Source organism: Oncorhynchus kisutch, linkage group LG16 (genome assembly GCF_002021735.2).
Source record: "Oncorhynchus kisutch isolate 150728-3 linkage group LG16, Okis_V2, whole genome shotgun sequence".
NCBI classification, from domain to species: domain Eukaryota; kingdom Metazoa; phylum Chordata; class Actinopteri; order Salmoniformes; family Salmonidae; genus Oncorhynchus; species Oncorhynchus kisutch.
The window spans coordinates 21,815,574-21,837,763 of NC_034189.2; the positions used below are offsets into that span (position 1 = coordinate 21,815,574).

A 22,190-nucleotide genomic window follows, 5' to 3' on the forward strand; every position below is an offset into this window, starting at 1 on the left:
TGATTGGACACCCTACAATGTGTATGACTAGGAAGCAATGGATCAAGCCTAGTAGACTGGTACTGTATATCACAACTGGGTTCAAACAGTATTTTAAATTTACATTTTAAATAACAGTGCTAGATGGGCGGGTTTGTACTTTTGGGGCCATTCCATACGGAATCTAGTCCATCTAATGATTTTAAACACTATTTGAACCCAGGTTTGCTGTGTATTATGATATTCTAGACAGGTGCTTAAGAGTCAATGGGCAGCACAGGCTATGATCACGTCGAAATGGGCAGTTGAATTTAATAGTAGGCAACATGATGGCTGGAGTAGAATACACTAGATACAGTGTAAGAGATGCAGCACAGTGAGACTAGGATACTGTGATTCATGTGATTGTGGAAGAGGGTGTCTGTGTGTAAGTACTGGAATGATGGGGGTCTGGAGTCACCGATGCCCCCGGTCCTCTCAACAGGTGGGGGTGGGAGGGGAGGAGGAGGGGGTGAGGGCAGGGGCCGGACTTCTGCTGGGGGCGGAGGAAGGACTGGTGATACCAGCTCTGCTGCTGCTGGGGTGTCTGATGATACCAACTGAGGAGGAGAGGGGAATAGTGGAGAGATGGATAGAGGGACAAGGAGTTGAAAGTGGATGATAGTGAGGATGGAAAAAAAGGAGGATGAGGGCAAAAGAGGAGGAATTAAGTAAGAAGCAGAGGAGAGTATACGAGACAGGGGGAAATAGGTTGAAGAGAGGGAGAGAAAAAAATATAGGGTTAAAAGAAAGGGATAGGGAGGGAGAAAATAAATATGGGGGTAAGAGATGTCAATTGCTTTGACAAACATCTTTACTCCATTCAGAGGAAAATCTCAGGTGCCAACAGACACTAACCTGACACTTAGCCCATCTCCCTCCATTATATCCCCAGAGTGCTTGAGAGAACGAAAACAGACACACACCACAGTCCTCCACGGATGGTTGCAAGGTAAAAGGAAATACCCATGCAATTTGGCCCCATCAATAGTACTGGTGTTCTATTACCTACTTTCTACAGACCTAGCATACACCTATACACACACACACGTACGTACATCTGCCTGGGGGGTTAATGCTAACAAACATGCCAACTACCTTAACAATCACCACAGATTCTGGATTTCTATACATTTCTGTTGTATGAAAAGGAGGGACTTAGCATTGAACAAACTACATGCAATCAAATGTTCTGTCTTGAACTTAACCTTGAGAACCAGTTTGTGGTTTTGATTTAATATCCCTGCCCCAAGTGACAGAGAACAAATTTGCCCCCCTTTCTTTAAAAACTTTCCTCCGTCTCCTCTAATTGCTGTTTGACTCTAGAGCACTCGTGCCTCTGGAACCATCCTATCACGTGTCCATCCTTATGGTCTCCTCTATTTGGCCAACCCTTTCAATCCCTCTCCCTTCTTCCTTGTCCTCCTCCTCCTTATGCACTTAGCAGATGCATTCCTCCCCAACCCCCCGTTATCCGGGACGAGTCCCAATGTTTTGTCTGGAGGACTCAAAGTAATAAACCTTGTTTAGGGTAATCATAAGCGGGGAAATTTGAGGATGTAAGAAATCCTTTGTTTCTTCAGAGTTACGATCACAGATAGTGGGTTCTTGTAACGGTTCTACTAGTAAAGCAAGGCCATAGCTACAGAGGTCGTTAAAGAAAAATCGGCCATGTTGGCACCAAGAGTTCCATGACAATAACATTCTAATTGGCATTCTTAGAGCTGCTAGGACCATTTCAGCCATATTGTTTCGACTTGGGAACAGGACTTTTACAACTCAGTCCTGGAAAAATAGTTTCAAGCGATTCAGGAATTCCCCCCCTTTGGCTCCCCTTCTCCTGCTGGTCTTTTACGGATCCAAGATTATGGTGTACAGTCTACCTCTCCCAACTCTGTTCTTACCCATGACACCACACGGCCGTTAAAGCACGGGAGCTTAGCACTTTCATCCGAGATCTCTTCCTTCACCACCCTGAAGACAGACAGAGGAAACAGAACAGAGGAGTTCGATGCGGTTTTGATTAGACCAAGAGTAACAAACACAGGAGACAAATACACCCTGTAAACTCATTTTTTAAATTTTACCTTTATTTAACTAGGCAAGTCAGTTAAGAACAAACTCTTATTTTCAACGACGGCCTAGGAACAGTGGGTTAACTGCCTTGTTCAGAGGCAGAACGACAGATTTGTACCTTGTCAGCTCGGGGATTTGAACTTGCAACTTTTTGGTTACTAGTCCAACACGCTCCTCATACACAGGAGACAGATGCAAAGAGCAACATGAGGACACTGCTGTGTTATTGCTTGTTTTCCAATGACTCACCATCATTACCCAAACCACAATGGAGATAAACACACACACACACACACACACACCAAACTCCATACAACTAAAACTCATGGACCAGCCATTGTTTCTCAAGACTTCTATAACTTCAGACCCTTCTTTCCCTCTGCATCCACCTCTTCACTCTGATTGGACAGTTAGCATCTGGGGTGTATAATTTCTCTCCGTCTGTCCAGCTACCATGTTATTACCGCAGTACTTAGGACCTGGGCTGGACACGAGTACTGTGTCGAGGAGACACTTAACTGACTGCCCAGACTAGGATCAGGTCCATCGTGAACTACTGGGCATCCCATCTATGAGAAGCTCGCCAAACAATTCGAAAGTAGCCTACATGCAATTTCCACCTCAAACTGTCAAACAAATCTCAGAAGTATCAGACAAGCAAGCTCCCAGCTAATCAACGCAACATATCAGTATCTCACAGGTTTGTCTATCACTCAGTCTGTAGCCAGTTGATGCGATAGGCCTAGCCAACTTGTGGGTTGACAGAAATACTTTCCCCAAAGCCTTCTCAATTAAATGTTAACTAAAAAGCAGGCTTACCTGGCAGAAGTATATGAAAAGTATATTATTTATATCTATTATTTGTTATTTGAAAACTTTGACATGAAATGAGCATTAGTCAGTACAGAACCATCGCTAGAAGGGCACATTCCTCACCTGCTAGATGTGCAATTAAAAAAGGGCCAGATGTGCAATTAAAGGGGAATTACACAAAAAAATGACATTTGTTTGTTTTAATTTAAAGTGTCTTCAGATATGATCTAAGCAATGACATGGACTCAGAACATCAAATTTCCTTTCTTCTCTATGAATTTTGCGAGTGTAAACCAAAACAACTCTAAAAACAAGACAAATTCAACACAATTCGGAAAATATCGAACAGACTTTGGGGGGGGGGGGGGGGGGGTCTGATTTTATAGGGACCTCTAGAGTTTATTAACCATTATTTTACCAGGTACAGTATATTGACCGAAAACTGCACTAAGGAGTTGCAGGGAGTTGCAGGGGAGACCATCTCAGGATGGTAAGTTGGTGGTTGAAGATCTCCCTCTAGTGGTGTGGGGGCTGTGCTTTGGCAAAGTGGGTGGGGTTATATCCTTCCTGTTTGGGCCTGTCCGGGGGTGTCATCCGATGGGGCCACAGTGTCTCCTGACCCCTCCTGTCTCAGCCTCCAGTATTTATGCTGCAGTAGTTTGTGTCGGGGGGCTAGAGTCAGTTTGTTATATCTGGAGTACTTCTCCTGTCCTATTCGGTGTCCTGTGTGAATTTAATTCTCTTTCTCTCTCTCGGAGGACCTGAGCCCTAGGACCATGCCTCAGGACTACCTGACATGATGACTCCTTGCTGTCCCCAGTCCACCTGGCCGTGCTGCTGCTCCAGTTTCAACTGTTCTGCCTTATTATTATTGGACCATTGGCCATTTATGAACATCTTGGCCATGTTCTGTTATAATCTCCACCCCGCACAGCCAGAAGAGGACTGGCCACCCCACATAGCCTGGTTCTTCTCTAGGTTTCTTCCTAGGTTTTGGCCTTTCTAGGGAGTTTTTCCTAGCCACCGTGCTTCTACACCTGCATTGCTTGCTGTTTGGGGTTTTAGGTTGGGTTTCTGTACAGCACTTTGAGATATCAGCTGATGTACGAAGGGCTATATAAACAAATTTGATTTGATTTTGAGAGAAGAAGAAAAGGTGCGCTGACTTGAAAGCTATAAATAAAAGTGTAGCTCGTGACATTTTTTTTAAAGCAGCTCTCATGCTCTAAAAAGGTTGGAGACCCCTGCAATAGCCTATGTAAATCTACTGTCCCCCATAGTAGAAAAATTTACCTATTCTACTGGTCAGCTTGTCGAGAAAGAAAAAGCCTATTCCAAAACAGACTCTGGGACAATCGTCCCCAAATTCATACAACCAGTAGGCCTAGGCAACATAAAAACAAAAACTTTAAAAAGCAATGAGTCTCGTGCAACAGATCAGAACGTTTAGCTTAAAAATGTTGATAAACTGTTACTTCTTCACATTATAAGCACAGCAATGCGCACCAGGCAGTAGGCTACGCGCAAATGTTCGTTCCATAATGCAATTAGCAGTAAAACGTTATCAAAAGGCCACCACACATGCTAGCGGTTTCATGTCAGAAATGAAAATAGACATTCGATATTTAGAAAGAGAGGAGATCTAATAGGCTACTTTGAAGCAAGGTAAGACATAAGGTGGTTTCAAACAATTAAGTATGTTTTCAAAATGCATAATGCCTCCAACTCATTGCAAAGTGGTGCGATGCACTGATGAAGCCTGCCTTCTGTTGCTTTTGAAGTGCTGCAGCAGCAACAGGTCTTGCACTGTCTGACAGATTTTCCACTCAAAGGCTCTGTATGTTTGTTGTACGCGTGTGATGATACACAAACCAGTCAAAAGTTTGGAAACACCTACTCATTCCAGGGTTTTTCTTTATTTGTAGTAGGAATGATTAAGAATATGGACATATAAATATATGGATGAGCATCTAATGCAGCACTCCATCATGCTCCTTGGTCAAATAGCCTTTACACAGCCTGGAGGTGTGTTTTGTGTCATTGTGTTGTTGAAAAACAAATGATAGTCCCACTGAGCGCAAACCAGATGGGATGGCGTATCACTGCAGAATGCTGTGGTAGCCATGCTGGTTAAGTGTGCCTTGAATTCTAAATAAAATAGAGTGTCACCATCACACCACCTCCTCCATGCTTCACGGTGGGAACCACACATGGAGACCATCTGTTCACCTACTCGGCGTCTCACAAAGACACGGCGGTTGGAACCAAATATCTCAAATTTGGACTCATCAGACCAAAGGACAGATTTCCACCGGTCTAATGCCCATTTCTCGTGTTTCTTGGCCCAGGCAAATCTATTCTTCTTATTGGTTTCCTTTAGTAGTGGTTTCTTTGAAGGAATTCGACCATGAAGGCCTGATTCACACAGTCTCCTCTGAACAGTTGATGTTGAGATGTGTCTGTTACTTGAACTCTGTGAAGCACTTATTTGGCTGCAATTTCTGAGGGTGGAACTCGAATGAACTTATCCTCTGCAGCAGAGGTAACTCCAGATTTTCCTTTCCTGTGGTGTTCCTTATGAAAGCCAGTTTCATCATAGCGCTTGATGGTTTTTGCGACTGCACTACAAGAAACTTAAAGCAATGATGGACTGTCATTTCTCTTTGCTTATTTGAGCTGTTCTTGCCATAATATGGACTTTGCCCTATTTGGTTAAAGACCATCTTCTGTATACCACCCGTACCTGTCCCCCCTACCTTGTCACAACACAACTGATTGGCTCAAACGCATTAAGAAGGAAAGAAATTCCACAAATTAACAAAGCACACCTGTTAATTGAAATGCATTCCAGGTGACTACCTCATGAAGCTGGTTGAGAGAATGCCAAGCATGTGCAAAGCTGTCAAGGCAAAGGGTGGCTACTTTGAAGAGTCTAAAATATAAAATACATTTTCACGTCTTCTATTATTCTAAAATGAAGAAAATAATAAATCAAGCAAAACCCCTTAAATGAGTAGGTATCCAAACTTTTGACTGGTACTGCACATAACGACTATACTGAACAACTCGCCAATTTAATTCCACATAATTATGCAAATGAACCTATAGACAGATTAGCAAGGCCAGCCAAATGTATTTGCAGCAATGTATAAGCTAAAAAGCGTTATTTTGCAAATGGGATTTTTTTTCTTCATTTCCCGGACAATTAGCCTGCACCAATTTTCTTTGCTGGCTTTTCCATTTTCTATGGCCAAAAGCTGGCTATTACCAGCTAATGGAAACCCAGAGATAGGTTGTGTGTGTAGTACGGTCTGCTAGGCTCACTTTGGGGTTTTGTGGGCGAGTGGTAGCACAGGGCCAGATTGTTGTGGGCGAGTGGTAGCACAGGGCCAGATTGTTGTGGGCGAGTGGTAGCACAGGGCCAGATTGTTGTGGGCGAGTGGTAGCACAGGGCCAGATTGTTGTGGGCGAGTGGTAGCACAGGGCCAGATTGTTGTGGGCGAGTGGTAGCACAGGGCCAGATTGTTGTGGGCGAGTGGTAGCACAGGGCCAGATTGTTGTGGGCGAGTGGTAGCACAGGGCCAGATTGTTGTGGGCGAGTGGTAGCACAGGGCCAGATTGTTGTGGGCGAGTGGTAGCACAGGGCCAGATTGTTGTGGGCGAGTGGTAGCACAGGGCCAGATTGTTGTGGGCGAGTGGTAGCACAGGGCCAGATTGTTGTGGGCGAGTGGTAGCACAGGGCCAGATTGTTGTGGGCGAGTGGTAGCACAGGGCCAGATTGTTGTGGGCGAGTGGTAGCACAGGGCCAGATTGTTGTGGGCGAGTGGTAGCACAGGGCCAGATTGTTGTGGGCGAGTGGTAGCACAGGGCCAGATTGTTGTGGGCGAGTGGTAGCACAGGGCCAGATTGTTGTGGGTGAGTGGTAGCACAGGGCCGGATTGTTGTGGGCACTGGGGAGGCATTGTCACCGGCAAGAGGCTGGCCTTGTGTGAGCAAACTTGGTTTAGTCCCTCTCACTCTTAACCTCCTCTTGGTACCTCTTTCTCCCTCCTACCATATTTTTCTTACCCTGCTCTCTCTTTCTCTCACAGTCTCTGAATAATTTTGGTTGCTCACTCTTCTTTCTCGCTCTGTGAGGACTAGGGTTGCACATGTTTTACAATGGATATATTCACAATATCATATGGAGACAGAAACATAAAACCTTTTACCTTATTTAAAATATATATTTAACCTTTATTTAACCAGGTAGGCTAGTTGAGAACAAGTTCTCATTTACAACCTGCGACCTGGCTAAGATAAAGCAAAGCAGTGTGACACAGACAACACAGTTACACATGGAGTAAACTATAAACAAGCCAATGACACAGTAGGAAAAAAAAAGAAGAAAAAAAAATTAAGTCGATATACAGTGTGTGCAAAAGGCATGAGGAGGTAGGCAATAAATAGGCCATAGGAGCGAATAATTACAATTTAGTAGATTAACACTGGAGTGAAAAATGAGCAGATGATGATGTGCAAGTAGAAACTGGTGTGCAAAAGTGCAGAAAAGTAAATAAAATAAAAACAGTATGGGGATGAGGTAGGTAGATTGGGTGGGCTATTTACAGATGTACTATGTACAGCTGCAGCGATCGGTTAGCTGCTCAGATAGCTGATGTTTAAAGTTGGTGAGGGAAATAAAAGTATCCCAACTTCAGTGATTTTTGCAATTCGTTCCAGTCACTGGCAGCAGAGAACTGAAAGGAAAGGCGGCCAAAGGAGGTGTTGGCTTTGGAGATGATCAGTGAGATATACCTGCTGGAACGTGAGCTACGGGTGGGTGTTATCGTGACCAGTGAACTGAGATAAGGCGGAGCTTTACCTAGCATAGACTTATAGACGACCTGGAGCCAGTGGGTCTGGCGACGAATATGAGGCGAGGGCCAGCCAACGAGAGCATACAGGTCGCAGTGGTGGGTAGAATATGGGGCTTTGGTGACAAAACGGATTGCACTGTGATAGACTGCATCCAATTTTCTGAGTAGAGTGTTGGAGGCTATTTTGTAAATGACGTCGCCGAAGTCAAGGATCGGTAGGATAGTCGGTTTTACGAGGGTATGTTTGGCAGCATGAGTGAAGGATGCTTTGTTGCGAAATAGGAAGCCGATTCTAGATTGAAATTTGTGTTGGAGATTCTTAATGCAAGTCTGGAAGGAGAGTTTACAGTCTATCCAGACACCTAGGTATTTGTAGATGTCCACATATTCTAACTCATCCAGAGTAGTGATGCTGGACGGGCGGGCAGGTGCTGGTAGCGATCGGTTGAAGAGCATGCATTTGGTTTTACATGTATCTAAGAGCAGTTGCCACAGAAGGAGAGTTGAATGGCATTGAAGCTCGTCTGGAGGTTAGTTAACAGTGTCCAAAGAAGGGCCAGAAGTTTACAGAATGGTATCGTCTGCGTAGAGGTGGATCAGAAAATCACCATCAGCAAGAGCGACATCATTGATGTATACAGAGAAAAGAGTCGGCCCGAGAATTGAACGCTGTGGCACCCCCATAGAGACTGCCAGAGGTCCGGACAACAGGACAATGATGCCCAATGATCCATCGCATCTTCCAAAAACGTATTTAACATAAATCTGTAAAATGATAGCCTAGAAACTAAAGCTTTGGTTGTCTTCCTCTCATGCTTCCATGTTTTCTCCCTGGACATCCTCAATGTCCACCTCTTGAGCATCAGACTCTGAGGCCTCATCTTCACTGTCACTATCCAACCTTGTTGAGGATGGCTCATTGTCAGGCTCAAAAAGCATTTTTCAACCCTTGTATTGGTCATCCTGTTGCGTGCTTTGGTGTGTGTGTTCCCAAACAAGGACCAGTTGCGCTCGGAGGCGGCTGATGTTGGGGGGATTTGGAGGATGATGGAGGCAACAGGGGAAAGAGCCTCAGATCCATAAAGTCCCTTCCACCAGATGGCTGATGAGATATGTTGGCCCGACTGCCATATTGCATCTCCATCCCAAAGCCTCGGCTTGGAAGGGTACTTTGCCAGACTGCCAAGAGCCTCGCCCTCATCCAGGCCAAGGTGGCGAGACACAGTAGTGATGACACCATAGGCCTGGTTGATCTCTGCACCAGACAGGATGCTTTTGCCAGCATACTTGGGGTCCAACATGAACGCTGCAGCGTCTATGGGCTTCAGGCAGAAGTCTTCACGTTTTTGATGCATTTCAGTACTGCAGCTACCTCTGCTTGGCGCAACCATGAAGTGGGCAGGGCAGTATGGATTTCTTGGGGCTGTCCATATCGGCAGACTGTGATATGGCCATTTCTTGGAGACTCTGTCCCCTCCAGGAGACATGATGACACCACCCCAACCGGTGTTGCTTCAATGTGGTGCTCTTATTCTTCTCACTTTGCTTGGTGAGGTAGATTGCGGCTATAGCTTGATGACCCTTCACATACCTAACCATTTCCTTGGCTCTCTTGTAGAGTGTATCTATTGTTTTCAGTGCCATGATGTCCTTGAGGAGCAGATTCAATGCATGGGCAGCACAGCTAATGGGAGTGACATGAGGATAGGATTCCTCCACTTTAGACCAAGCAGTCTTCATGTTCGCAACATTGTCTGTCTCCAGTGCGAATACCTTCTGTGGTCCAAGGTCATCGATGACTGCCTTCAGCTCATCTGCAATGTAGAGACTGGTGTGTGTTGTCCCTTGTGTCTGTGCTTTTGTAGAATACTGGTTGACGGGTGGAGATGTAGTTAATTATTACTTGCCCATGTAACATTCGACCACCCATCAGAGATGATTACAATAGAATCTGCTTTCTCTATGATTTGCTTGACCTTCACTTGAACTCTGCATCCAGCAATGAGTAGGTAAAGCATGTCTGGTTGGAGGGGTGTATGCTGGGAGAAGAACATTCAGAAACCTCTTCCAATACACATTGCCTGTGAGCATCAGAGGTGAACCAGGTACATGCGCAGCTCGAACAAGATATTCATCATCATTTCTCTGACTACGTTCCTCCATTGAGCAAAAAAAACGTCAGATTCCAGGAGGACCATGAGCTGTTGCTATCGATAAGGTGTCTGATTCATCATTTTCACCTTGAATAGATGTAGAGGGACTTTTGTCAGAGGTTGCTTGTTGTGAGCACTCAGGGAACGTTATGCACGTCGCCAGATGATTCTGCATCTTGTTGCATTATTCACATCTGATTTGTCACAGTATTTGCAAATGTACACATTAGCTGCGGTGAAATGTATCCACACATCAGATAGAGCCCATGGCATTTTCCTGTAAAGATTAGGGAAAAAATGAGAAAAGAAAAAACCCAAATACAATTCCACGTACAGATAAATAGTTAAGCAGTTAGATTAAACAACTCCTTTGTAAAATACATGTTTTAAAATGAAACATGTATGGAAACAGGTGAATTAACACTTCAGTTAGCAGGCTCAAGCAAGCTAAAACCCACATGATAGCAAAAACTAACTAGCAGCAATTGTTAGAAATGATTTAAAACACTTAGCTGTAGCCAACTATTTACTAGTTTAAAAAATCATGTCATAAAATATATTAACCCCACCTAGTATTGTAATCCAAACTTACCAGATAGCATGTAGTCCTTAGCTCAGACAGTGTAGTAGTGTGGGCTCAATAGCATCTCATTAGTGTGCAAGATCTTGAGAATCAGCTGTTGTAATTCCATTTAATTGTGGATAGTTTAACCTAAATATGCCACAAGACCTAGCATTGCCTTGTGTTTTCCACAAAAAGGGTTCACTGTTATAAGCTAACTTTCTTTGATGAATTTAAACAAAATTCCCGGAAATTCACTGGAAAGTTTCCAACCCTTTGCAACCCTAGTGAGGACGGACTCAAATTGCATCCAGAAAGGGACAGACCGATGCAACATTCTATCCAACAGAGTAATTGTCCGCATACCTCACTATTACAAACAAATTATCTCCCCTCAAGCTATTTCACCAACACACAAAAAAAAGACTCAAAACACAAACATAGCAAATATCCCCTCAGCCATTACTCCTTGGCCGCACATCCCAAACAAATAAACTTTTTTCTCCCGTCTACTAATGTCTCGCACATCACACCCAAAACCACCATCCACCCCCACCCCTCCTGTCCATCTCTCGCGCCTCTCTTCATGTTGACTCTGCCGCAGCCAGACCCCCAGCAAATGGCCCCTCTCCAACCCTAGGTTCTCCTGGTCTGCTCCACTCCATGCTGCTGGCTCTGCCCCGACTGACACACAGCCTGTCTGACAGCTGGCTCGCACTCCCGGAAATGAAAACGCACAAGGAACAGGCAAAACACACACACTGATGCTTTAGTTACTTTGCTAAGGCCACAGGCTGAAGGAACAGGCCCTGAGAAAAGTAGCTCAGTTTTGATTGGGTAGCTGACTTCTGAGCAGAGTTTTAATGTAGCCTACTTGTAACAGACTTTGAGGTTCGTTTCCAAATGTTGCGGTAGAAGGATGGTCAGACAACTCAGTAGACGCAGGAGAACTTGATTGTTTTAGCACCCGTTTTTATAATATAAGTTGGTGTTTTGTGGTGTTCTTTGTTTGTGTGAGTAAGTTTACATTTCATTGTAGCTTACAAAACGCAAGCGGTTTTACTGCAATTAATGTGTTTAACAGAAGCCCTAGGTCTCATCAGGCAAACTCCACCACAAACATGCATTCCATTCAACCTAGGGTAGGGCACAACTGACAAACAGCCACCAAAGACAGATTGACAGTCACAGCTCTTCCAGTCTGGAGGATTTCAATGGGAGAAAGTAAGGAGAGGAACAAAGTATGTCTAAAGTAGAGGTCGACCGATTAATTAGGGCCGATTTCATAATCGGTAATCTGCATTTTTTGGGTGCTGATTATGGCCGATTACATTGCAAACTACGAGGAGACTGCGTGGCAGGCTGACCACCTGTTATGCGAGTACAGCAAGGGACCAAGGTAAGTTGCTACATGCATAAAACATATTTTTTTTAAACTATCAATCTTAACATAATCACTAGTTAACTACACATGGTTGATGATATCACTAGTTTAACTAGCTTGTCCTGTGTTGCATATAATCAATGCAGTGCCTGTTAATCTATCATCAAATCACAGCTTACTTTGCCAAAAGGGTGATGATTTAACAAAAGTACATTCGCAAAAAAAAGCACAATCGTTGCACCAATGAACCTAACCATAAAGATCAATGCCTTTCTTAAAATCAATACACAGAAGTATATTTTTCTAAGCCTGAATATTTCATTAAAAGAAACTCATGTTAGCAGGCAATATTAACTAGGGAAAATTGGCCAAAACTGCTGCATATACCCGGACTCTGCGTGCAATGAACGCAAGAGACGTGGCACAATTGCACTAGTTAATATTGCCTGCTAACACGAATCTCTTTAAACTAAATATGCAGGTATAAAAATATATATTTCTGTGTATTGATTATAAGAAAGGCATTGATGTTTATGGTTAGGTACATTCGCGCAACGATTGTGCTTTTGTTAAATCATCACGCGTTTGGTGAAGTTGGCTGTGATTCGATAATAAATTAACAGGCACCGCATTGATTATATGCAATGCAGGACAAGCTAGTTAACCTAGTAATATCAACAACCATGTGTAGTTAACTAGTGATTATGTGAAGATCGATAGTTTTTTTAATAAGATAAGTTTAATGCTAGCTAGCAACTTACCTTGGCTCCTTGCTGCACAAGCGTAACAGGTGGTCAGCTTGCCACGCAGTTTCCTCGTGGAATGCAATGTAATTGGTCATAATCGCCGTCCAAAAATGCAGATTACCGATTGTTATGAAAACTTGAAATTGGCCATGCCGATTAAATCAGTCGATCTCTACTCCAGAGATGTTTGATAGGGTTCAAGTCCGGGCTCTGGCTGGGCCACTCAAGGACATTCAGAGACTTGTCCCGAAGCCACTACTGCATTGTCTTGGCTGTGTGCGCGTTGTCCTGTTGGAAGATGAACCTTTGCCCTGGTCCTGAGCGCAGTGGAAAAGCGTTTTCATCAAGGATCTCTGCACTTTTCTTGGTTCATCTCTCCCTCAATCCTGACTAATCTCCCAGTCCTTGCCGCTGAAAAACATCTCCACAACATGATGCTTCCAGCACAATGCTTCATTGTAGGGATGGTGCCTGGTTTCCTCCAGACGTGACGCTTGGCATTCAGGCACAAAAGTTCATTTTGGTTTCATCAGACCAGAGAATCTTTTTGTCAAACTCCAAGAGGGCTGTCATTTGCCTTTTACGGAGTGGCAGCTTACGTCTGGCCATTCTACCATAAATGCCTGATTGGTGGAGTGCTGCAGAGATGGTTGTCCTTCTGGAAGGTTCTCCCATCTCCACAGAAGACCTCTGGAGTGTGATCATCGGGTGCTCCCTGACCAAAGCCTTTCTCCCCGATCGCTCAGTTTGGCCGAGCCGCCAGCTCTAGGAAGAGTCTTGGTGGTTCCAAACTTCTTCAATTTAAGACTGATGGCGGCCACTATGTTCTTGGGGACCTTCAATGCTGCAGAAATGTTTTGGTACCCTTCCCCAGATCTGTTCCTCGACACAATCCTGTCTGAGCTCTACGGACCATTCCTTTGAACTCATGGCTTGGTTTTTTGCTCTGACATGCAACTGTGGGACCTTAGGTGACTGGAGTCTTTGACAATTTACAGAAGCCTATAGCTTGGGTCTCCAAATTCCATCCAAGCAAAGTATGAGGGCACACGAAAATTCTGAATGGCACAGCTATTTATATTAGAGATCGACTGATTATGATTTTTCAACGCCGATACCGATTATTGGACGACATAAAAAAAAAGCCGAAACTGATTAAAATCGGCCGATTTTTATTTATTTATAATAATGACAATTACAACAATACTGAATGAACACTTATTTTAACTTAATATAATACATCAATAAAATCAATTTAGCCTCAAATAAATTATGAAACATGTTCAATTTGGTTTAAATAATGCAAAAACAAAGTGTTGGAGAAGTAAAAGTGCAATATGTGCCATGTAAAAAAGCTAACGTATAAGTTCCGTGCTCAGAACATGAGAACATATGAAAGCTGGTGGTTCCTTTTAACATGAGTCTTCAATATTCCCAGGTAAGAAGTTTTAGGTTGTAGTTATTATAGGAATTATAGGACTATTTCCCTCTATACCATTTGTATTTCATATACCTTTGACTGTGGGATGTTCTTATAGGCACTTTAGTATTGCCAGTGTAACAGTATAGCTTCCGTCCCTCTCCTCGCCCCTACCTGAGCTCGAACCAGGAACACATCGAAAACAGCCACACTCGAAGCATCGTTATCTATTGCTCCACAAATGCCGTGGCCCTTGCAAAGCAAGGGGAACAACTACTTCAAGGTCTCAGAGCGAATACTATCACCGATTGAAACGCTATTAGTGCGCACCCCACTAACTAGCTAGCCATTTCACATCGGTTACACCAGCCTAAACTCGGGAGTTGATAGGCTTGAAGTCATAAACAGCTAAATGCTTGAATGCTTGAATGCTGTTTGAATGAATGCTTATGAGCCTGCTGGTGCCTACCACCGCTCAGTCAGACTGCTCTATCAAATCATAGACTTAATTATAACATAATAACACACAGAAATACGAGCCTTAGGTCATTAATATGGTCATCCAGAAACTATCATTTCGAAAATGTTTATTCTTTCAGTGAAATACGGAACCGTTCCATATTTTATCTAATGGGTGGCATCCCCATGTCTAAATATTGCTGTTACGTTGTATAACCTCCAATGTTATGTCATAATTATGTACAATTCTGGCAAATGAATTACGGTCTTTGTTCGGAATAAATGGTCTTCACACAGTTCGCAACGAGCCAGGCGGCCCAAACTGCTGCATATACCCTGAATGCTTGCACAGAATGCAAGAGAAATGACACAATTTCCCTAGTTAAAAGAAAGTCATGTTAGCAGGCAATATTAACTAAATATGCAGGTTTCAAAACCCACTGTTCAAAAAAATAAAGGGAACACTTAAACACAACTCCAAGTCAATCACACTTCTGTGAAATCAAACTGTCAATTTAGGAAGGAAAACAGAATGAAAATAAATTTCACATGCTGTTGTGCAAATGGAATGGACAACTGGTGGAAAGTATAGGCAATTAGCAAGACACCCCCAATAAAGGAGTGGTTCTGCAGGTGGTGACCACAGACCACTTCTCAGTTCCTATGCTTCCTGGCTGATGTTTTGGTCACTTTTGAATGCTGGCGGTGCTTTCACTCTAGTGGTAGCATGAGACGGAGTCTACAACCCACACAAGTGGCTCAGGTAGTGCAGCTCATCCAGGATGGCACATCAATGCGAGCTGTGGCAAGAAGGTCTGCTGTGTCTGGCAGCGTAGTGTCCAGAGCATGGAGGCGCTACCAGGAGACAGGCCAGTATATCAGGAGATGTGGAGGAGGCCGTAGGAGGGCAACAACCCAGCAGCAGGACCGCTACCTCCTCCTTTGTGCAAGAAGGAGCAAGAGGAGCACTGCCAGAGCCCTGCAAAATGACCTCCAGTAGGCCACAAATGTGCATGTGTCTGCTCAAATGGTCAGAAACAGACTCCATGAGGGTGGTATGATGGCCCGACGTCCACAGGTGGGGGTTGTGCTACTGCCCAACACCGTGCAGGACGTTTAGCATTTGCCAGAGAACACCAAGATTGGCAAATTTGCCACTGGCGCCCTGTGCTCTTCACAGATGAAAGCAGGTTCACACTGAGCACATGTAACAGACGTGACAGAGTCTGGAGACGCCGTGGAGAACTCTGCTGCCTGCAACATCCTCCAGCATGACCGGTTTGGCGGTGGGTCAGTCATGGTGTGGGCTGGGTCAGTCATGGTGTGGGGAGGCATTTCTTTGGGGGGCCGCACAGCCCTCCATGTGCTCGCCAGAGGTAGCCTGACTACCATTAGGTCCCGAGATGAGATCCTTAGACCCCTTGTGAGACCATATGCTGGTGCGGTTGGCCCTGGGTTCCTCCTAATGCAAGACAATGCTAGACCTCATGTGGCTGGAGTGTGTCAGCAGTTCCTGCAAGAGGAAGGCATTGATGCTATGGACTGGCCCGCCCGTTCCCCAGACCGGAATCCAATTGAGCACATCTTGTCTCGTTCCATCCAACAACGCCACGTTGTACCACAGACTGTCCAGGAGTTGGCGGATGCTTTTGTCCAGGTCTGGGAGGAGATCCCTCAGGAGACCATCCGCCACCTCATCAGGAGCATGCCCAGGCGTTGTAGGGAGGTCATAGAGGCACGTGGAGGCCACACACACTACTGAGCCTCATTTTGACTTGTTTTAAGGACATTACATCAAAGTTGGATCAGTCTGTAGTGTGGTTTTCCACTTTAATTTTGAGTGTGACTCCAAATCCAGACCTCCATGGGTTGATACATTTGATTTCCATTGATAATTTGTGTGATTTTGTTGTCAGCACATTCAACTATGTAAAGAAAAAGGTATTTAATAAGACTATTTCATTCATTCAGATCTAGGATGTGTTATTTTAGTGTTCCCTTTATTTTTTTGAGCAGTGTATATACTTGTGTATTGATTTTAAAAGAAAGGCATTGATGTTTATGGTTAGGTACACACTGGTGCAACGACAGTACATTTTTCACGAATGCGCTTGTTAAATCATCACCCGTTTGGAGAAGTAGGCTGAGATTCGATGAGAAATTAACAGACACTGCATCGATTATATGCAACGCAGGACACGCTACATAACCTAGTAATATCATCAACCATGTGTAGTTAACTAGTTATTATGTTAGGGTTGATTGTTTTTTATAAGTTAAGTTTAATGCTAGCTAGCAACTTACCTTGGCTTTTTGCTGCACTCGTGTAACAGGTAGTCAGCCTGCCACACAGGCTCCTCGTGGAGTGCAATGTAAGGCAGGTGGTTAGAGCGTTGGACTAGTAACCGGAAGGTTGCAAGATCGAATCCCCGAGCTGACAAGGTAAAAATCTGTCATTCTGCCCCTGAATAAGGCAGTTAACCTTCTGTTCCTAGGCCGTCATTGAAAATAAGAATGTGTTCTTAACTGACTTGCCTAGTTAAATAAAAGGTTAAAAAAAAAAAGAGACAAAAAATGACATGTAAAACAAATCGGACACAATCGGTGTCCAAAAATGCAGATTACCGATTGTTATGAGAACCTGAAATCGGACCTAATTAATCAGCCATTCCGATTAATCGGTAGACCTCTAATTTATATCCTATTTCACTGTGGAAAAGGGGGCCGCAATACATGACGATATGATTTTCAGTTTGCTTCCATTTGGCTGGTTTCACATTCATCTCCTGTGATCATAAGGAAAAAGCATTTAAATCATGTAAAACAATTGCTATGTGCATTTACAATACACATTTAACTAGCTCTTATCAATAGCTCTGACCAATTTATAAATTACAGCGCATGGAGAATGCTGTTATTTTATAATCTGAAAAAAGTAGACGCTTTTTCCACTTGGAACGGACAGGTTTGCTGATCTTATGGTTTGCTCAAGCGTAAAATTGGTGGAATATAAGGAAATTAACTCAAGGTCAGAATATGTCATCTGTAAACACCTTTATTCGAGCTCTACTTCAAACAAAGTAGGTGAATAGCATGTTATTTTCATACTTAAGTTCAAAGTCACAATACATGGAGAGAAGGCAAATTCCATTAATTCAAATGGAATTACGTTCCATTTACAGTCGCTTAACTCGGGTTGGAATAGGGGCCCAAGAGCAGAACAGGCAAGGGCTTAGGGTTGGAATATACATTGCCGTGTGTAATGTAGCCTAGTTTTATTTACACCATCCCAGCAGCTATCTTAGAAATATAACTTTGCTGTGTTTCTGAGCATGCACTTTGTAGCCTATAGCACAAATCGATATATAGCCTAGTAAGCAACTCAAACACTGAGAAATATTGCCATTACAAATTACATGACCCTCCCCTGGACTAGAATAAAAAAATAAAAATACTAAACCCTCCCCTTGACTGAAAAAGCATGACCCTCCTCCATTTTCCTCCAGGTACCAATTATGTACATTTCTATCAATCTCTAAGTGTGAAGGCGCTCTTAGCTATGAGAAGGGGAAGGGTGTGATGTATAGCGAGAGAGGCCTAATTGAATGGTTCCCATTCTGCGCGCAGTAAGTCAACCCCCCACATCCCCTCCCTTTTCGATAGGCGAAAGTCACTCACGCACGTTCGTAACGTTAAGGCACATTTGGGGACATTCATTGGATCCCATTGCGCTTATAGAACTCATGCTGGGTTGGTTGGTTTTCTCCATCATAATTTGCCTGAAACCCACAACCCGACACAAGCACAATCATTAATCACTTACGTTAGCGCTCACTCACCCAAAATCCTGGTCCATAGACTTGAAGAAGAATTTATAGTTGGGCTTGTTCAAGACCTGTTTAAAATCCAACAAAGTGATATTTTCGGCAGGAATCGGAATCTTCACCAAATACGGCGTCTCCTCCTCGTCGATGTGGTATATTATTTTGGTTTCCGCCATTTCTCCAAACTCTTTTTTTCAGCTGTCCCACAAAAACTATGGAAGAGAAAGCTAACAGGCTAACGGGAAAAGGGGGTGAGGTGAAATGCTCTTACAACGCTAGCCAGTAAATTTGCACTGGCCAGAACTAACAAAAAAGTAAAAAATTATACTTATACCACGTGCATATCCCCTTAGTTTCTATCTCCCAAAGATACAATATATCATTCTCCTACGGCCAAAGAATTAAAAACCAAGCACACCCTACCTTCACACTGTCGGCCACCCACAACTTTTCCCCCAACAAAAACATACGGAGGGAAGGGGGACTGTTTCTCTCGACTGTTGCAAGCCAACGCGGCGTATGACGTCGTGTATGCTCCCTTTACGTTTTTGCTCAACGTGCCCTCGTCCCCATGTACAAATATTCCGGAGATTTTATTCCACAATACATTTTCCACATTAGTCATAAATCATATTCATCATGTAGCCTAAATTATGTTACACACACACACATGCACAGGGAGAGAGTCAAAATATGAAACACATGAAAATATTTTAATAAATAGCCAATACAATCAAAGGTCAAATAGGGGCTGCTTATATTTGTCCTGTTTCACACATGTACTAGTGGGTAACCTGTACAAGTGCTTGGTGTGAAATTCCACTCCCCCTGAGACACCCTCCTAGAGTGGGGTCAAGGCCAGGGATCAGACATTATTGCGCAACCCTGTAGCAATTAGGGTTAAGTGCCTTGCTCAAGGGCAGATCGGTAGACATTTCTCCTATTCGGATCAGGGATTCGAAACAAGCAAGCTGTTGAATGGCCAAATTCTCTAACCACTAGGCTACCTGGCGCCCCAATGTAATAGGCGCTCCTAGATTAGACCACTAGAGGGAACTCTAAATCAGTGCATAGCGGAAAAACTCAGAACTGTCTATATATAATTTTCTCAACACCAATTAACAGACCTAGACATGTGATTATGAGGCTGTATGCATCAACCTTTTATATATTTTAAAGATATGTAATTTACAGTTGAATTGAAGTTAACAGGACGTTTTAAGGCCACGTTTGATGTGGGCCGTAGTTCAGTCTAGATCTTAGGCCATATTCAAATATGGTGACAATACACCCTTCCTTCCTTCCTTCCTTAAGTAATGGGGAAGGAAACAAGGAAAGACAAAAGGAAGGAAGGCTGCATGTAAAAGTATTGGAACAGGCCCCTCGGTTCCTTCTCCCCTCAATTACGGAAAAACCTGGGCCCAAACACCAGTCCCACCACGCAGGTCATCATAAACAACACCCAGAATACCACGGCCAAGGTCCTCCTGTGGTGCTGCAGCACCTCCACCTCACCCACCAGGCCCACACCTCCACCGTGGGGCCTATCGCTTGGGTGCATCTGCTCCACCCTTAGGCTCACTGTGGGCAGGATGATGAAGCGGGTATCCAGGGAGAGGACCACCCTCTGGGTGACGGTGGCCAAGTGGGCAGCCATCGACACGGGTGTGCAGAAAGCCATGGGGGGTAGTTGAGCCAGGATGCAGGAATTGCAGGGCAGGGTGAGGGGGTCGCCGGTCTCCAGCAGGGTGGGGTGGCGGCAGAGGGGGCAGAAAATGGCAGGGCTGCGAGGGCTCTGGGGGTCCACGGGTTCAGCTGGATACGGGGACAGCTGGATTCTCTGGAGGCACTCGGTGCAGAAGACATGGAGGCATTCCAGCATGCGAGGACACTTGCCATATTGGTTGTACTCGTGGTAGCAGATGGGACACTCCACCTCTGTGGACTCACCCGGCTCAGAGCCGAGTGCTGCTGCTTCTGCTGCTGCTTGGCCCCCCTGGAAGTGCACTGGTTCTGGAGGCTCAGCCATCATGAGGGAAAGGGAGAGATGGAAGTGGGGATGGGAGTTGGGGGGGGGGGCAGGGTTCAGGGTCAGACTGCGTTTGGGATGGTCAGATGTTCTTTGCTATGTCTGCAGAACCTGGAGGAAGATATGATATAATAAATATTGATTATATTCTGATACAGTATTACAGTTCAAGTGTTTTTGGCTATTGTAACCTAACCTTTCAGTATGTGTGTAACAGAGGCAATGGGCCTCGGCCTATATGGGGTTAAAATAGTCCATCTTAAACCTGGTCCTTGGGGTTTTCTGTTCTGTTTCCTCTTGGTTTATGGCGAGATTCCTAAGCCGTTGAATCACTAGCTTCAGTTAATTACCAAATGAAGAAGAGATGTAAAGCCTGCCCCCTAGCCCCTAGCAGTGGGGAGCAGAGGAAATGGAAAGCCTGACTGCAGGATCCACACTCAGACTGATATCCCTTTCATACTAAGATGTTCTTCCGCCAACTTTCCCATGCTGCCAACTTTTTTCCGCCATTTCCATGTATCTGAAAGCTATTGCCGGTATCAAAGCCAAAACTTTTATTGCTGCCTAATGATCTAGTATCATTTCGGGAAACTTCTGCCTACGGCTTAGCATGAAACTTAGCCGTAATGCTGAGGTGGCATTGGCACGCACTATGCTATTTAACCCAGTTAAATGTAACTAAATGTAATCCCCCAAAGTAATTATTTATTATGAGAGGGCCATAAACAATAACTAGAAATGTTGCATACTCCAAGAAAGGTTAAAGTCTCACTTTTCTAGTCATTAAAAAAAAAAAATAGCTGAGGTGTATTCACTTGAGAACACAAGCTCAAGTACACAGCACAAATATGATAAAAATATGAAATATTTGATATGGTGTATTTTCTATTCAACATAACTGTATGAATACCGCTTGAAATTATTTACATACTTCCTAAATATAGTATAATCAGATTATAACATTTCACCTTCCTTATAACCGTAAAATACATATTTGTATGTTTAGTGTTAGAGAAAATGTGCATATTTTCTAAAGGTCTCTCTCGATCTGTACCAGTACAGTATATAGCCCTGCTATTGTTATTTTTTTTTGTTATTTTAATGGTGCTCTTTTAATTATTTTTAACTTTTTTTTTGTAACTTTTTTTTTTAAACTTCATTTTTGGTTAAGGGCTTGTAAGTAAGCATTACACTGTAAGGTCTTACACCTGTTGTATTTGGCACATGTGACAAATAAAATTGGATTTGATCAGAACATCAGCCCCCCATCACTGTGAAGGTCTCACAGGGCTATATCTTAGCTTCCTGAACTCACTAGGAACTTCCCTTTCATCTCATATAAATCTTGTCTATCTATGACAAACTGTTTTTTTTTTTTAAATCTATAAACTATTTTAGATGAATCGCCATAAATAGATCTCTGAATGTGCTACTGTGATGAAACCACTCTCTCCTACTGCACTATGATGTAAGGATGGCAGGCATGTGCACAAATAGATTTATAAGAGAAAATGTAAACAGGGGACTAAACAGGGGACTTTATACCTTAAGAGGTTTTAAACTCTTGATGGTTGCTAGGCAGCACCCGTTAACCATCCCCCTGCCACTTCTCCCATAACCCACCACTAAGCATGAACTGTTTTCTTCACCACAACTGGATGGATCCATTAAGGATTACTGTGGGAATAAATATCACTTAATTATGGAAATATTGGCATAAAGTAGGCTCATGCAATTGAAGGAATGCTATAAAATTGTTGCTTACTGAAACTCCCAAAGTCATCCAATCATTGTAATAAATGTCAAGCAATAGCCTAACCGCCTACGGTCAACTAGATTATAATTTC

At 43.7% G+C, this 22,190-nt stretch overlaps 1 protein-coding gene across 2 annotated transcripts in view; it reads right to left on the bottom strand.

The window, feature by feature from the left end:
- LOC109906493 (segment polarity protein dishevelled homolog DVL-2) overlaps nt 1–22,190 on the bottom strand; it is a 33,256-nt gene that overhangs the window by 8,655 nt on the left and 2,411 nt on the right. The window contains exons 2-5 of one of the 2 annotated variants that reach the window (XM_031792002.1): nt 18,738–20,454; nt 18,330–18,526; nt 1,923–1,992; nt 415–578 (exon numbers count right to left, since the gene is read on the bottom strand). In XM_031792002.1, coding sequence (XP_031647862.1) covers nt 415–578; nt 1,923–1,992; nt 18,330–18,490 — 395 coding nt within the window. In that variant the 5' untranslated portion in view covers nt 18,491–18,526; nt 18,738–20,454. Of the gene's footprint in view, nt 1–414; nt 579–1,922; nt 1,993–18,329; nt 18,550–18,737; nt 20,455–22,190 lie in introns of both variants that reach the window. The other variant, XM_031792004.1, reaches the window with a different exon arrangement.